The 16,110-nt window shown below is 50.0% G+C and overlaps 1 protein-coding gene across 18 annotated transcripts in view; it reads right to left on the minus strand.

Annotated features, from left to right (window-relative positions):
- The window catches only part of PRKAG2 (protein kinase AMP-activated non-catalytic subunit gamma 2), a 321,562-nt gene that overhangs the window by 179,273 nt on the left and 126,179 nt on the right, over positions 1–16,110 (minus strand). Inside the window, exon 1 of one of the 18 annotated variants that reach the window (XR_010158712.1) lies at positions 1,109–4,811. The exons of 12 other annotated variants lie outside the window; for them this stretch is intronic. Coding sequence is in view for 2 of the 6 variants with exons in the window: in XM_003318926.6 (XP_003318974.1) it covers positions 1,109–1,202 (94 nt within the window). In the remaining 4 variants the exon portion in view is untranslated. Of the gene's footprint in view, positions 1–1,108; positions 4,812–16,110 lie in introns of those variants that run through there. 5 more of the 18 variants (XR_010158711.1, XR_010158714.1, XR_010158713.1 and 2 more) reach the window with 5 other exon arrangements.

A 16,110-nucleotide genomic window follows, 5' to 3' on the forward strand; every position in this document is an offset into this window, starting at 1 on the left:
CCTCCTTGGCCTCCCAAAGTCCTGGGATTATAGGCCCAGCCTAAATCTGATTCTTTTTTTTTTTTTTTTTTTTTTTTTTTTGAGGCAGAGTCTTGCTCTGTCGCCCAGGCTGAAGTGCAGTGGTGTGACCTGGGCTCATTGCAACCTCTGCCTCCTGGGTTCAAGCGATTCTCCTGTCTTAGCCTCCCGAGTAGCTGGGACTATATGCGCATGCCACCACGCCCAGCTAATTTTTTGTATTTTTAGTAGAGACAGGGTTTCACCATGTTGGCCAGGCTGGTCTCGAACTCCTGACCTCAGGTGATCCGCCTGTTTCGGTCTCCCAAAGTGCTGGGATTACAGGCATGAGCCACCACGCCCAGCCTCTGATTCTTAATAAATGAAATCTGACATCTAATTTTGAGTGGGCAGGTCTTAACCAGGTGTGGAGCTAAGAAAGCTTTGGAATCGACCTGTGTGGCTGCAGACAGACAAGGGCAAAACCCACTCCAAGTCTGCAGGTCCTTGAAAATACTGAACCACAGATGCTTCACCACCTGTTCCACTTGCCCTGACCCCATCCTCCTGTACATGGAGGAGCTGCAGAAGTTGCCAGAGACCAGGGAGTCCACAATGCAAGCTTCTCCTCACGGGGCACAAATTAGGCAGGTGTTTCCCCTCCCACATTAGCTCACGATCTGTCAGATTACTCCGCTACGGAACCTGGGAAGAAGACCTCTCTCTTCCTGACCTCCAATAGTTTCCTCTAAACTGCACGTTTCATTTTTAACAGCTGAAAACAACAGTGCCCATCCACTCTTACTTTTCCCCCGAGCCATAGTTTTTGCATAAATGAATGACAATCCAATCCATCACTAGCCTCCCTGGGCCAGGTGGGGCAAGAAAGGAAACAGCTTCAGAAAGAGTATTGTCAGGCGGCTCCCCACAGCAGCACTGCCATCAGCAAGGAAACACTTCCCACGTATTCCTCTAACCACCGCCTGATGTTATACCCCAGTTGGAAGAGAGTGGCTGGAAACAGCTACTGCTTAGGAGGGTGTGCACACACGCCGTGGGGTTCCCTCCCAAGGACAGACCACCAGGGGCTCGGGAATGGGCAGAGTCCTACCGAAAAGGCCATGAGGCTCCGACTGGCGCCTCTCCGTGCTTCGATTTTGGTCCTTGTGTTTCTTGTTGCTCCTGAGGCTGCCAAAGCGCTTCATGGGTAGCTGTGGCCACAGGAGTGGCGACAGGTGAACATATCAGGACCCACAGAACCGGTGTCAGCCCCAGGTGGCCGGGAGCCAGAGGAGCACCAGCCCGACGGGCACAGGGCGCCCCAAAAGCTCAGAGTGGCAGCCTGTGCTCAGGTGACAGCCCGGGTTCAAGCGTCCTCACCAGGGGGTCTTCAGGGCGACCTCACCGCAGCCCCAGAGTCTGTGAGGCGCCAGGGAGTGGAGCCGTCCTGACGGGGCTGCACCTCCGGCCACAGCAGCTGGAGCGTCAGCCCGGCTGTCCTTAAGTAGCAAGAAGCTGCCGGAAGCGCAAACAGAACTTCGCAGGGGATTTGTTGATGTAGTTAAGGTCAGCTGCTCACTGATACTCTCCAGGGCTTTTTTTTTTTTTTTTTTTTTTTTCTCCTTAAAATTAAAAAAAAAGGAGGGAAGACCAGATAGGCAAAGGAGGCACAAGCCTGCAAGTCATGTGCAGCCGTGCATGATGTCTCTTTAAACAGACTGTAAAAGGAAACCACCCTGGGCAGACAATTCTTGGCACCAATTGGCCAGAGCACATTCCCATTGTGACATGACATCACACAACTATTTTGATTCATGGGTTCCAGGGCCCCACGGGGTCAGAAGGCTCCGGCTGCTGCCGGGTGGAGAAGCCACACAAGTCCCTGGGCTGGAAATTGCTGAATCTACCCTGGCTCACGGTTCCACTCAATGAAAGCAGCAATGCCGTCTTCAAGGAGGGATACGGCTCCCCCACTGGAATTTAACGGAAGGTCTTCGGCAAATGCGTAATTTGAGCTCTGCACTTGCTGAGAATTGCAGCATGACAGAGCTGGAAGAGATTTTAGAGAGATCTAGTCCAACTCCCTTCTATGACAGATGGGGAAACAGGCTCAGGACAGGGAGGTGACTTCCCCAAGATCCTGTCGCCAATGGTAGAACCAGGACTGGAGTTCTAATCTCCTTGACTCCTAAGCCAAACCGCTGATCAAGTAAAACCTAAAACATTTATAATTTGTATATGTTTTGCAACTAATAAAACAAACTTTGGAAGCAAAAGATAGAAAAAAAATCCTTGACTTTTTGGCTGATAGCCTCACTAAAGTTACCTGCTTTGCTACTAACCAGCTTTGTGACCATCAGAAAGTTACTTCCCATTTCTGAACCTCAGTTTCCCCCTTAGTGAACTAAGACAAGACCAGGTCGTTTTAGAATTTAGTCTAGGGCCAGGCACGGTGGCTCACGCCTGTAATCTCAGCACTTTGGGAGGCTGAGGTGGGAGGATGGCTTGAGCCTAGGAGTTCAAGACCAGCCAGGGCAACACAGTGAGACCCCCATCTCTATTTAAAAAAAAAGAGAGAGATTTAGCCTAGTTCCAACAGTCTGAACCTCTCATGGTAATTGATTCTTCTCAAATGACTATGCACATGAGGAGGAGACTATGTCAGACCAGTTAAATAACCCCCGAGCTAAAGATTAGTAGCCTGGGTTCTTCTGGCCGCCCACTAGGGTGGGATAACCTCCCAAAACTGCAACGCCATCAGTTTCTTCAGCGGAATTGTTATTATCTATGGCTCACCCGAAAACAAGGGGATGGAGTGTGGGGTGGAAGCGCCCCAGCAGCTCGCCACTGGAGCCCAGGCCTCCTCAGGAACCACAGGTCCAGCCTCCCAACTTGGGTCGGGCTGCTTTTCATGCCTTTTCTCTCACCTCTTTCATTTACAGAGCTCAGTGCCACTGGAGTTGTTGGCCCAGTCACTGCAGATGCCTGATGAGATAAAGATGGCTCCAGGCTCGGGCAACAGGAAGGAGGGCAAGGGAAGTCTTCCATTCTATCCCCATGAGATGAAACCCTGTAAGCTCAGCTCCCACCCCAGATCTGCCATTCCCATGGGGCCTCCATCCACAGAAGCCAGAGATGCCCAGATCTGCCACTCCCACGGGGCCTCCATCCACAGAAGCCAGAGATGCCCAGATCTGCCACTCCCACGGGGCCTCCATCCACAGAAGCCAGAGATGCCCAGATCTGCCACTCCCACGGGGCCTCCATCCACAGAAGCCAGAGATGCCCAGATCTGCCACTCCCACGGGGCCTCCATCCACAGAAGCCAGAGATGCCCAGATCTGCCACTCCCACGGGGCCTCCATCCACAGAAGCCAGAGATGCCCAGACCTGCCACTCCCACGGGGCCTCCATCCACAGAAGCCAGAGATGCCCAGACCTGCCATTCCCACGGGGCCTCCATCCACAGAAGCCAGAGATGCCCAGATCTGCCACTCCCACGGGGCCTCCATCCACAGAAGCCAGAGATGCCCAGATCTGCCACTCCCACGGGGCCTCCATCCACAGAAGCCAGAGATGCCCAGACCTGCCACTCCCACGGGGCCTCCATCCACAGAAGCCAGAGATGCCCAGACCTGCCATTCCCATGGGGCCTCCATCCACAGAAGCCAGAGATGCCCAGATCTGCCACTCCCACGGGGCCTCCATCCACAGAAGCCAGAGATGCCCAGATCTGCCACTCCCATGGGGCCTCCATCCACAGAAGCCAGAGATGCCCAGATCTGCCACTGCCATGGGGCCTCCGTTGGGAGCAAGCCCCCCAAAATCTGGCCATAAACTGGCCCCAAAACTGGCCATAAACAAAATCTCTGCAGCACTGTGACATGTTCATAATGGCCCTAACGCGCAAGCTGGAAGGTTGTGGGTTTACGGAAATGAGGGCAAGGAACACCTGGCCTGCCCAGGGCGGAAAACCGCTTAAAGGCATTCTTAAGCCACAAACAATAGCATGAGCGATCTGTGCTTTAAGGACATGCTCCTGCTGCAGTTAACTAGCCCAACCTATTCCTTTAATTCGGCCCATCCCTTTGTTTCCCTTAAGGGATGCTTTTAGTTAATTTAATAACTATAGAAACAATGCTAATTATTGGTTTGCTGTTAATAAATATGTGGGTAAATCTCTGTTGGGGCTCTCAGCTCTGAAGGCTGTGAGACCCCTGATTTCCCACTTCACACCTCTATATTTCTGTGTGTGTGTCTTTAATTCCTCTAGTACCACTGGAGTTATTGGCCCAGTCACTGCAGATGCCTGATGAGATAAAGATGGCTCCAGGCTAGGGCAACAGGAAGGAGGGCCAAGGGAAGTCTTCCATTCTATCCCCGTGAGATGAAACCCTGGAAGCTCAGCTCCCACCCCAGATCTGCCACTCCCATGGAGCCTCCATCCACAGAAGCCAACCGGGTTTGGGTCTCCCCAGCTGAGCTGGTCTCGGTAGCCTCCATCTGCAGGGGACACACACCAGCTCCCAAGAAGCCTGCTCGGCCCTGGCATGGCTCCGGTGTGGCTGGAGCTGGTTCTAGCATTTCAGATCCCATCGACTGGTAGAGCAACTGCTCACGTGATCAGACCTGACCTATTAAAGATGTGTAAGTGTGCCCTTCCTGCCTAGGGGACCTGGCCCATCTCTGTCTAGAATGACCTCATAGTCATACCATTGCTTAGCCGATCAAGAAACTATGGTCTCAACTTTTCTCATGCAATTTCTACCAAATTGACTGAGTAACAACTGTCTACTTGGTGCTGTGCTGAATGTTGTAAGGTCAGGGAGTCCTATAAGGCATGACCCAGCCTTTATTTATTTATTTATTTATTTATTTATTTATTTATTTTTATTTATTGAGACAGAGTTTCGCTCTTGTTGCCCAGGCTGGAGTGCAATGGCACAATCTCAGCTCACTGCAGCCTCTGCCTCCTGGGCTCAAATGATCCTCCCACCTCAGCCTCACAAGTGGCTGGGACTACAGGTGCACACCACCACACCCAGGTAATTTTTGTATTTTTCGTAGAGACGGGGGTTTCGTCATGTTGCCCAGGCTGGTCTCGAACTCCTGGCTTCAAGTGATCCACCCGCCTTGGCCTCCCAACATGCTGGGATTACAGGTATGAGCCACCACACCTGGCTGGAATTTTCTAACCTACCTGCTTTCGCTTACACCATTTGCCCTGCTTCCTAAGCCCGTGGTTTTCAGCTCTGCCTGCTGAAACCCCATGAAACCCTTACGGCCCAATTCAGAGACCGTGCCTTCCCCCAAGTGAGCCCTCCCTCATCACTCCCCAAAGAGGGGACTTTTCTCCCCTTTGAAAGATTTTAGCTCTTCTATTCTATATGTGAATGTCGCCCTTACCACAGAGAAGACTGGGAACCCCAAAAAGGTAGGGGCCCAGGCCTCACCCGTTGTGAGGATCTCCCAAGCCTACAGCAAGGCACCTGCTTTGGGAGGCACCGGACAGTCACCCTGAACGCCTGCGGTCCCTCCAGCTGCCCCTGCTCCCTGATGGAGCCGACTGGAGGGACTACCTGGCCAGGCTCCTCCTCCCGGGCTGCTGGTTAGCTGCAGCCAACAGTGGGCACAGCAGACGCCCGAAGGAGGGAGGAGTTGAGGCTTTCATAGCTCCCTACATCCCTGCAGGGTTGCTCTGGCCTTGCTGTGTCATCTCCCAAGGGAAGAATTCAGCTCCTCTCAGAGAAACCCTCCCTCAGACCTCTGTCTTGGGTCAGGGACCCTCTCCTTCATCCTTCAGGCACAGCAGTGGCAGCAGCCCTGCTGATACGAACCCGAGTTACTGCACCAGTCCTAGGGGTTCCTGGCAGCCTGCCCACACCTTTGAAAGTAGTGTCTTTATTCAATTCTCCTCCAGTGATCCAAAAAGTTCAGTGTGCCTCCTTTCTCCTGCTGGGACTGACTGATAGATACGGGGATCAGATACTTGTAGCAAGGATGCATGAATGAACACACAAAATAGGTCTTGCTCTCAGTGACTTTGCAAATGAGCTGGAGACAAAGATAAACAATGCTAACTGCATGAAAAAGCCGTGAGTATGTAAGCCGTGGCTGCAAGTGTCGTCAGCACAAAGGAAGGAGAGGAGAAGGCCCGTGTGGCCCTGCCCGGAGAAGAGGAACTTGAGATGGGCCTTCAGGGTTGGAGGGTGTGAAGAAGAGGGGGGAACCCAGGCCAGGCCAAATCAATGCCTGGGAGGGGACCCCAGCCTTCCCAAACAAGCCATGAAATCTACCGCCAGCTAGGTCCCCTGATATACTGATGGATTATTTCTGCTGTTAAATATGGTAGCCCAAACTTAACTGTGATTAAATTCTGGAAGTAGGTAAGTTTAGGAGTTTCATGTTTAGATGTCTTTTTTTCTTTTTAAAAATCAGCTTCTAACAAAAATTGTTTTCTCAATTTAAAAATAAAATAACACCTGGTGCGGTGGCTCACACCTGTAATCCCAGCACTTTGGGAGGCTGAGGCGGGAGGATTGCTTGAGCCCGGGAGGTCCAGGCTCTAGTGAGCCATGATCCTGCCACTGCACATCAGCCTGGGCAACAGAGTGAGACCCTGTCTCAAAAAATAAAATAAAACAAAATAAAATAAAAGTAACAAAGCAAAACATCTTTAGGAAAAGACCTGAACAAGTATCCCAATAAGAAAGAGGCAGATTTGATTAAAAGGAAAATGAAAAGGTTTTGTTTCAGCCAGTGTACTATTCTTACACTACATAATACAACGGACAGAAAGAACATTTCAAGGCCGGGCGCAGTGGCTCACGCCTATAATCCCAGCATTTTGGGAGGCCGAGGCAGGTGGATCACCTGAGGTCGGGAGTTCAAGACCAGCCTGACCAACATGGTGAAACCCCATCTCTACTAAAAATAAAATTAGCTGGGCATGGTGGTGCATGCCTGTAACCCCAGCTATTAGGGAGGCTGAGGCAGGAGAATCGCTTGAACCAGGAGGCAGAGGTTGCGATGAGCCGAGATCATGCCATTGCACTCCAGCCTGGGCAACAAAAGCAAAACTCTGTCTCAAAAAAAAAAAAAAAGAACATTTCAAAGTTTAGTGACTGAGGTAAATGTATTGAAATTTGTGTGGAAAATAACCAGCAACTTAGGCAGGCCTGATGTTTCCGTGCTTGAGTTTAAATGGTCATTCATTCAACAGGTAGTTATTAAACCTCTAGTAAGCGTGCAGGGCAGTTGTTGATTGAAGGGATGAGGTGCTACAAATAATTCGGAGAAATTCCTGTCCTCTAAGAACCATATTTTATTTGTAACATAATAACTCCCATTTACTGAATGCCTACCATATGCCAGCTGGGGTGCTGGTCACCTTACAGTTATTATTTTATTTCATCCTTCCCACACATGAGCAGGGCAGGTATAATTAACATTTCATTGAAATTGAATAACTGAGGGTCAGAGAAGTAGTTTGACCGGGATGGCACAGCTGGTAAGTTGAGAGAAGATGGACTTGTCCCCTCATGTGGACCCGATTCCCAAATTCACATCCTTCCACCATACCATACTTTCTCATCCATGTGCACAGGAAAATTCAGCAGCCATTCAACACCCTAGCCTGAATCCCATAGGACTCCAGAGGACCGCTGTGGACTGAAGGGATTTGGAAAAGAATTTCTCTCTACATCCTGATTTTTCATTTTAGGCTGGGAAATTTAAAGGCAAAAGAAGAAGCATGTTTAAAAATCCTGACTGTGGCTCACGCCTGTAATCCCAGCACTTTGGGAGGCTGAGGCGGGTGGATCAAGGTCAAGAGATCGAGACCATCCTGGCCAACATGGTGAAACCCCGTCTCTACCAAAAATACAAAAATTAGCTGGGCGTGATGGTGCACACCTGTAGTCCCCGCTACTCGAGAGGCTGAGGCAGGAGAATCACTTGAACCCGGGAGGCGGAAGTTGCAGTGAACCGAGATTGTGCCACTGCACTCCAGCCTGTGCAACACAGCAAGATTACATCTCACAAAAAAATAAAATAAAATAAAATAAAATAAAAAGTCCTTATTTGCATTAAAGCCATCTCGCAACACAGACCAGACGAGTCAGGAGGCTACAACAAGCTGACCTGCCTTGTGGGTACACCATACTCTGGAAGCACAAAGCCGGCTGCTTCCTCCCCGAGGCCACTTCTAGGTGGCTGAGCACAGAGGTGGGGCACAAAAAACTCCTCACTGCTGGGGTCTTTCTGTTTGACTCACACATGCCTGAAATTCCTTACATGAGGGACAAAGCTTTGGATCCCACGATTAGAGATGAACGCTGATGCGCTGGGAGAGATGGCGCCTTCCCATTGCAGGGCAGGGGCTGAGGACCCTTCTTCAGCATATGTGGGCAGGGGAAAGTTGACCACTCACAGGCGGATGGGGACACCAAACCTTCCCCTCTTCTGTTTCCGCCAGTCGATGATCCCACATGAATAGAGGGGAAACTCCCTGCCACAGCTGTGACCCTGCTCAGAGTTCCTTCTAACAGAATGCTTTTCACACTCAGAATTCTTTTTTAAAGGGAGGGGCTGAAAAAGGAAGGAAAGAATGGCTCCCAAATAGGAACCGTATTTTCTAATGTATTTTTAAAGGGCCAGGGCCTTTTTGGATCACAGTTTAAAACTCACACCCCTGGTTGGTGCTGCAACCCAAAGCCTGGCACGGGACCAGGTAACTCGGGTGGCAGATGCCTTTATCTCTTAGCAGTGCCCCGTGCTGTGTGGCCAAGGCTTCCAGGTCACCATTCTGACACTAGGTTTATAAGATCTGGGAAGGAGTGAAATCAGAGCTCAGCTCATTCAACGTGTGTTCTTTACGTGTGTCTTCTGGTGGCTGTTCTTTTAGATTTCTGACTACAAACCTACCTTTGACAACTCGAAAAATAAAACAGTGTGGAAGAATACTACCACAAGGCATTTCATACTGTTAGCGTGCTTCATTGTTTTCTGGCTTTTGGTTCAATTTTCTCCCCAGCTAGACTGAAAGCTCCCCAATGACCGGTATCTCACCCGCAGAAGAAAGAAAAGGAGTGATTACTGAGTTCCTCCAGGTGACTCAGGAGCAGCAAAGATGGGTCAGGGAACAGCAAGCCAGCTGCTGCTCCATGCTCGGCATCCCTGGGAGCAGCATGTCCTGTTCCTGGAGGACGCTTTTGTGGCTGTTCTGGAGCCAGGGAGGCTGTGCTGACCGCTCCTCTGCCCTCGGCAGGGCTCCAGGCTTGGCCAGCCAGGGCTGGGCTGCGGGAGGCCATGGCACTGGGTCCCGTTCACTCTAATACTTGGATTTTACCAGGTGTGCCAGCCCCCCCACATCTGGATGCTGCAAAACATTCCACAGCCAGACTGTGCACTACACAGCAGAGCTGGGGGCGAGAGAGGTGAGGAAGGAGAGGTCAGGGGAACTGCAGATGGGCTCGTGAATGGAGCACGGTCACCCCTGCTTCCTGCACATGAGGATAAGTGGCGCGAAGGCGACCACCCTTCCACAAGAGACACAATGGCGCTCCTGTGGCTCTGATATGTAACCCCCACCCCCAGACTCCGGTGACCCAAAACATGCGAGTAAACCCTTTAATTGCTGGAGGTTCCCAGCCGGTGCCCCGGGGCCACGTTCCCACGGCATCGGGGAAGTGCCAGGACATGTGGCACATGTTGTCCCACTAACGTGGTGCTAGTCCAGGCTGCAGGTTGGAGCCCCACCCCAGCCTTATCGCCTGGTGAATGGGACTCTGGGTCTCCGTTGTAGACACCATGGTTGGTGCCCAGCCTCCACTTGTCCCCCACCCCACTCCACCCCTGCAGTGGGCATCTGAGAGCCGAGGGCGTCATCAGGCCGAGCTGCCTCCTACTCCAGGTAGCCTGTGAATACCTACAGGATCAAGCCCCTTGAAGCCCACCCTATCTCTGGACTTCCAATTATATCAAAACCAAATTTTTGAAAAGACCCCAAGCTTTCCGCCTCATCGAAGCCACTTTGCATGTTATGTGAAGCTGTAAATAGTCTCCTTGAAGCTGTCACTGGGGACCCATATGAGAGAAAAGTCACTGAGACTCCGTGTAACCATCCTCCCTCCATGCGCCTCCATTCATTCATGAGACTGGGGCTTCCCAGGGCAGGGCTGGTGAGGCCTGGGAGCACCGCGCAGGCAGAATCAGCCCGGCCGACCGAGAGATCCACCAGCAGAGCAGGGCAGGGGGAACCCTAGTCACCCACACCCTGCGGCTGTACAGAGCTGGGAGACTTTGCCCACAGCAGTTTCCTACATTCTTCTCAACCATGCTGTGTGGTAGGGAGGCCAGCCATGACTATTCAGTTCAAGAAATAACATTTTTTAAAAACCCAGAAGTTCAGAGGTGCTCAGTGATTTGCCCAGGATCCGTGGGCAGCTTGTGAGATTGTGGGGGTCGACGCTGGCTCTGCTGGTTCCTCATCAGGGGGCCGTCATGAGCCAGGCTGCCTCTGCTCCATGGGTGGACGGCTGCAGAAGCAGGTGAGGATGCACCGCTCAAAAACTTCCCGCTCATCCTGAACCTTTGCGGATCACGAGGCCATACCTGCAAAGCACCCAGTCCCCTGCACGGCTGCGTTCCAAACCACATCTCATCATGCAAGAGGGCACAGGTCCCCTTCGCGCTGGGGAGCAGCAACACGCCTTAGCACATATTTGCTAGAGCTCTCCTGCCGGTTGCAAAATACTGTGTCATATTTCATGGAAAGTTCTAAAGGTCACTGCTGCACTTGACTCTGAGATCGCCACGTCGCCTCACTGGGGCCTCCCCTCCCTGCCCCAGGAGGTGTTTATGAGCCGGCACCTCTGCGGAGCACCCTCTGCCCTGACTCAAGCCCCCATGCCTCTGTTCCACGTCAGCCCGACACACTCATGGTCATGCACAGCCTCGTGGTGACCACAGGAACTGGAGCCTGAGTCTCTGAGTGACAAGAGGGTGATTTTTTTGGCAGAGACAAACCACCTCAGCTCACACAGCTCCACTCACACCAGCGATATCTAAGGCCACTGAGAATTGGCAGAGACAACAGGGGCATCTTGATTTTAAAAACACAGAGAAGTACTAAAAAGGTGAAAAACAATAGCAATAATTATTTTTAGCATGCCGAAATGCAGCACCCAAAAAGTAAGAAATCCCTGGATCTCCTTAAAATCTGGAAGGGGCATCGCATTCCCCCATGGAGGGCTCGGTGGGGCCCTTTTCAGTCCCTTCTCGTGGTGCCTGGCAACCCTGCAGTCCTCAGTGTCCAAGAGCACACCAGGCCAAGAGCTCTGAGGGCTCCATCGGCAAGAACCTGCCGATTCCAGCTGCTCCGTGGCGCAGAAGCTGAGCCCTGGGCTCAACGGGGGCCACCAAGCAATGGCTTCTGAAAACCAGATTCTGAAACTCTGCAGGCCAGCCATTTGGGTTTTCTGTTTAATTCTCTTTAAGTGATTTAATTCTCTTACAAGTGCTGAAGTGAGCTGGGAATGCACCGAAGCCTTGGAGAAGGACCCGGTTAACTCCCGGACTCAGCGGAAAGCCAGTTTGGCCTGTGGTCTCTCACTTCTAGGTGATGGGGCAGGATTTCCAGTGTCTGGACCTGGGCTGGTCACAGAGCAATCCACCTCCTCCTGCACGTCACTCCTTAAGAAGCCCCTAGCTTAGATTATGAGGGCTGAGCTGAAGTTTGCCTCAGATCTCTTTCTTCTTATAGTGAAATATATTTGAAAACAAGGTAACAGGTAGAAAGGTTTAAAACACTTAGGTCAGAGAACCTTAAAGCAACACAGGTTCACCCATTGGCATGCAATTCTGAGCCATTTAGTTTATTCTTCCACATTTCTCCCATAAGAGAGACCATTTTACAGGGTTTCAAGGTGATTAAATAAGACAGAATAGCAAAAATATCCTGTAAGCTGCAGAGCATTTCACAAACAGAGGACATGGCCATTCTCTGTCCCTGAAAGCAGCCTCTCAGGAGCTCCACTAGCTCAGGCGCAAGGTGCCCGAAAGGACCTCGCGTGAACAGCTGCGGAAAGCCTGGGTGAGGAATGAAGGCCGCCTGCTCCAGTGGCCGCTCCTAGGACGGCTGCTGGGCACCATGCTGAGAATTCAGAGGCTGTGGCCAGAGCCTGGGGAGAGAGCGCTGGGCTCCACGATTCTGGCCTGGCCAGGCAGCACTTGGACTTGCAGTAGGAGCTCCCCGCCTTGGCAGACCCTGCTTTGGATCTCAGCAGATAAATCAGAAGGAATTGGACAAAGCCCTGCTCATCAGCCCAGTGCTCAAAGCCCCAGCATTTCATGTCTTAAATGAGGAACGAAGAGATTTTCTCAGTAACAATTTACTCTTTTTAACCACACATACTAAGAAAACTTTATTAGCAGCAAATTGTGATGGGGCAGGGGAGAGGGTAGGTGCCATTCAAGGCAGGAACATGGGCTGCCACAGAGCAGGTAGTGGCACAAGGAAGGAGACAGAGAGGGTGAGCAGAACTCGGGCAGAGGGCACAGACGTCCTGCATCAAACAGAAGTTTGTTCTCATAACTCAGTGGCTACTGCTGGATGTGTTGACGCATATAGGGTGATCTAGCAAGAACCTGACTCATCTATAAAGAGTGAAATTATAGTACTTGGTATCTTTTGAATAAGAAAACTGTTGGCTCTCGCCAGTAATCTCAGCACTTTGGGAGGCCGAGGTGGGTGGATCACCTGGGGTCAGGAGTTCGAGACCAGCCTGGCCAACATGGCGAAACTCCGTCTCTACTAAAAATACAAAAATTAGCCGGGCGTGGTGGCGGGTGCCTGTAATCCCAGTTACTCAGGAGGCTGAGGCAGGAGAATGGCTTGAACCTGGAAGGCGGGGTTTGTAGTGAGCCGAGATTGCGCCACTGCACTCCAGCCTGGGCGATAGAGAGAGATTCCGTCTCAGAAAAAAACCAACCAAACAAACAAACAAAAAAACTGTAAAGTATGTAATGCATCTGACACTTAAAAAAGATGTATGCTGTGGTACTTGATGGCTTAAGTTCCAGATATCTAGAAAGTTAACTCACGTGGCTGGTTCATTCCTTGAGACTGGCAAGATACAAAACGAAAACAAAACAAAACAAAAAACAAAAGCCATTCTACCACTTGATTGTTCACTCTTTCAGATTGGCTTTATCCTAAATGTCAGATGTTACTACACTCACGGACATCACTCACCTCAAATTCTTTTCTGTTTACAGCATCACTTTCAATGGGGGGAAGGGGGTGAAAATCACCTCTTGGAGGGGGCAAAAAAACTTACTTTTTTTTTCGGGGGGGGGACAAGGTCTCACTCTATTGCCCGGGGTTGAGTGCTGTGGCACAATCTCAGTTCACTGTAACTGCCACCTCCCAGGCTCAGCAATCCTCCCACATCAGCCTCCCTAGTAGCTGGTACTACAGGCACGTGCCACCACGCCTGGCTAATTTTTGTAGTTTTTGTAGAGATGGGGTTTCACCACGTTGCCCAGACTGGTCTCAAACTCTTGGACTCAAGTGATCCGCCCACCTCGGCCTCCCTAAGTGCTGGGATTACAGGCGTGAGTCACTGTAACCAGCCAAAAATCTTACTTCTTATATACAAGGAGCAGCTATACTTACAGTTTAAGTAAACAATAGCTAGTATATGTAACAATGTAAACAATAGATAGTATATCTGTTTTATTAAAATTTCACAGAGGTTATCAGAAAAAAGTCAGAAAGGCATTTTAGGGGGTAATTTTCAAAAGATTGATTTTTTTAAAAGAGAGCAGAGGGAAAACTGGGAAGGTGTGGGGTGGGACATTGAATTATCTGCCCCTCCACTTTAATAGGACGTCAACATACAAGGTTTAACACTGATAAATCATAAAATAGTTGACGAGGCATATGATTTTTAAAGGCTTCTTTTGGGGTTGGTTGAGGAGGGTGGGAACTACTGCTTTTCAATATAAATTGTTTTGGAACGTTTGGTTTTTTTAACCATGTGATTGAACTACTTCACTGAAAATTAAAATGTAAAGGGGAGAAAATTGAACAAAAAAATCTGGTAAATGGTGATAAGTATCTATAGCAGACAAAAATCAGCAAGGTACATTCTCAAAAACTCCCTTTGGCAAAAGCTAAAATAAAAATAAAAAAGGTTGCGAAACTCCGTCATCAGCAGCGGCAAGGAGGAAAGAACATCCGTGCCGTGCCACCTGGCCTTCGCCCCGCCCCGCCCGCAGCCAGAGAGATGAGCTGGGCACTTTCACCCAACCTGCCCCCAGTGACGACAGTGAGAGAATTTGCTAATCATTCGCCAAAATTTTAAAACACGGTTTTCTGGGCTTTAGGCAACATGGGGCTGGCCTGGGTGTTTTGGAGCCTCCGAGGGTGAGGAAGAGGCTGACGGTTTTCCTCATAGAGGCCCACGGGCCAGATGTCTCCAGAGAGGAGATGCTCAAAAGAAACTGTGCTCACTGCAAAGCAGAAGAGATGCGGTTAAGCAAGAGAACTGGATTAACCATCCATCCAAAGATCAAACTCAGAAAAGGAGGCTACGGAGAATTTGCCATCTTTTCTCTCTCCTCTCTAGAAGCTTTAAAGGGATAGTTAGACCCTGAGTCAGCCTTTCACATTGTAGCAAGCAGACACCTGGAGGGGCAATGAGACAGTCCCCCGTCCATCAGCCTATCCTGATGTCCCATTTCTTTGAATCAGTGAACTGTAGTCCCTGGTATCCACCTCCCTCACTCTCTCTGCTTCCTCCATTTCAGTAAGCGTTCAGTGTCTACATGGGCCAGGTACAGAGAAGCAGCACATGAAGGTGACGTTGGTCATCAAAACTCTGCTGTTATGAAACATTTTTGTGCATCAGAGGACAATAATAAGAGAGTGAAAAGGCAGCTCACAGAAAAGGAGAAAATATTTGCAAGTCGTATATCTGATAAGTGTCTAGTATCCAGAATACATAAAGAACTACAACTCTACAACAAAAAGACAATCCAATTAAAAAAATGAGCAGCTGCCTTGATTAAATATTTCCCCAAAGAAGACACACAGGTGGCCAAAAGGTACAAGAAAAGATGCTAAACTTCACTAGGGAGCTGCACATCAAAACAGCAATGGTAGACCACTTCACTTCCTCTAGGACAACCACACTGAAAAAAAAAAAAGGAAAAGAACTGGGTCGGGCATGGTGGCTCATGCCTGTCATCTCAGCACTTTGGGAGGCCGAGGTGGGCGGATCACGTGAGGTCAGGAGTTTGAGACCAGCCTGGCCAACATGGTGAAATCCCGTCTCCACTAAACATACAAAAATTAGCTGGGCATGGTGGCACATGCTCATAGTCCCAGCTACTCGGGAGGCTGAGGCAGGAGAATTGCTTGAACCTGGGAAGCAGAGGTTGTAGTGAGCCGAGATGGTGCCACTGCATTCCAGCTTGGGTGACACAGCAAGACTCCATCTCAAAAAAAAAAAAAAAAAAAAAAGAACTGAACCGTTGGCAAGGATATGGAGAAACTGGAACCTTCATACATTGCTGATGGGAATGTAAAACACTGCACTGTGGAAAACATTCCTCAACAAGTTAAACACAAAATGACCATATGACCCAGAACCTGCAGTCCTAGGTATATACCCAAGAGAACTGCAAACAGGTGTTCCAACAACTTGTACATGAACGTTGATGGCAGCTCTATTCACAAAAGGTGGAAACAACCCAAATGGCCACCAGTGGATGACTGAGTAAGCAGAATGGAGTCTATTCTACAATGGAATATTATTCAGGCATAAAAAGGAATGAAATTCCAATATATGCCACAAAGTAGATCAACTTTCAAAACAATCTGCTAAGTGATAGAAGCCACATGCAGAAGCCTGCAGGTCATGGGGTTCTGTTTACATGAGATATGCAGAATAGGCAAGTCCAGAAAGGCAGACAGCAGCTTAGCATCTGCTAAGAGCTGTGGGAAGGGGTAATGGAGATTGAGGGCTAAGGGATGTGAGGTTTCCATTTGGGGTGATGAAACAGTTCTGGAACTAGATTGGGGTGATGGTCGCACAACACTGTGAC

This window comes from Pan troglodytes, chromosome 6 (assembly GCF_028858775.2).
Source record: "Pan troglodytes isolate AG18354 chromosome 6, NHGRI_mPanTro3-v2.0_pri, whole genome shotgun sequence".
Lineage (NCBI taxonomy): Eukaryota > Metazoa > Chordata > Mammalia > Primates > Hominidae > Pan > Pan troglodytes.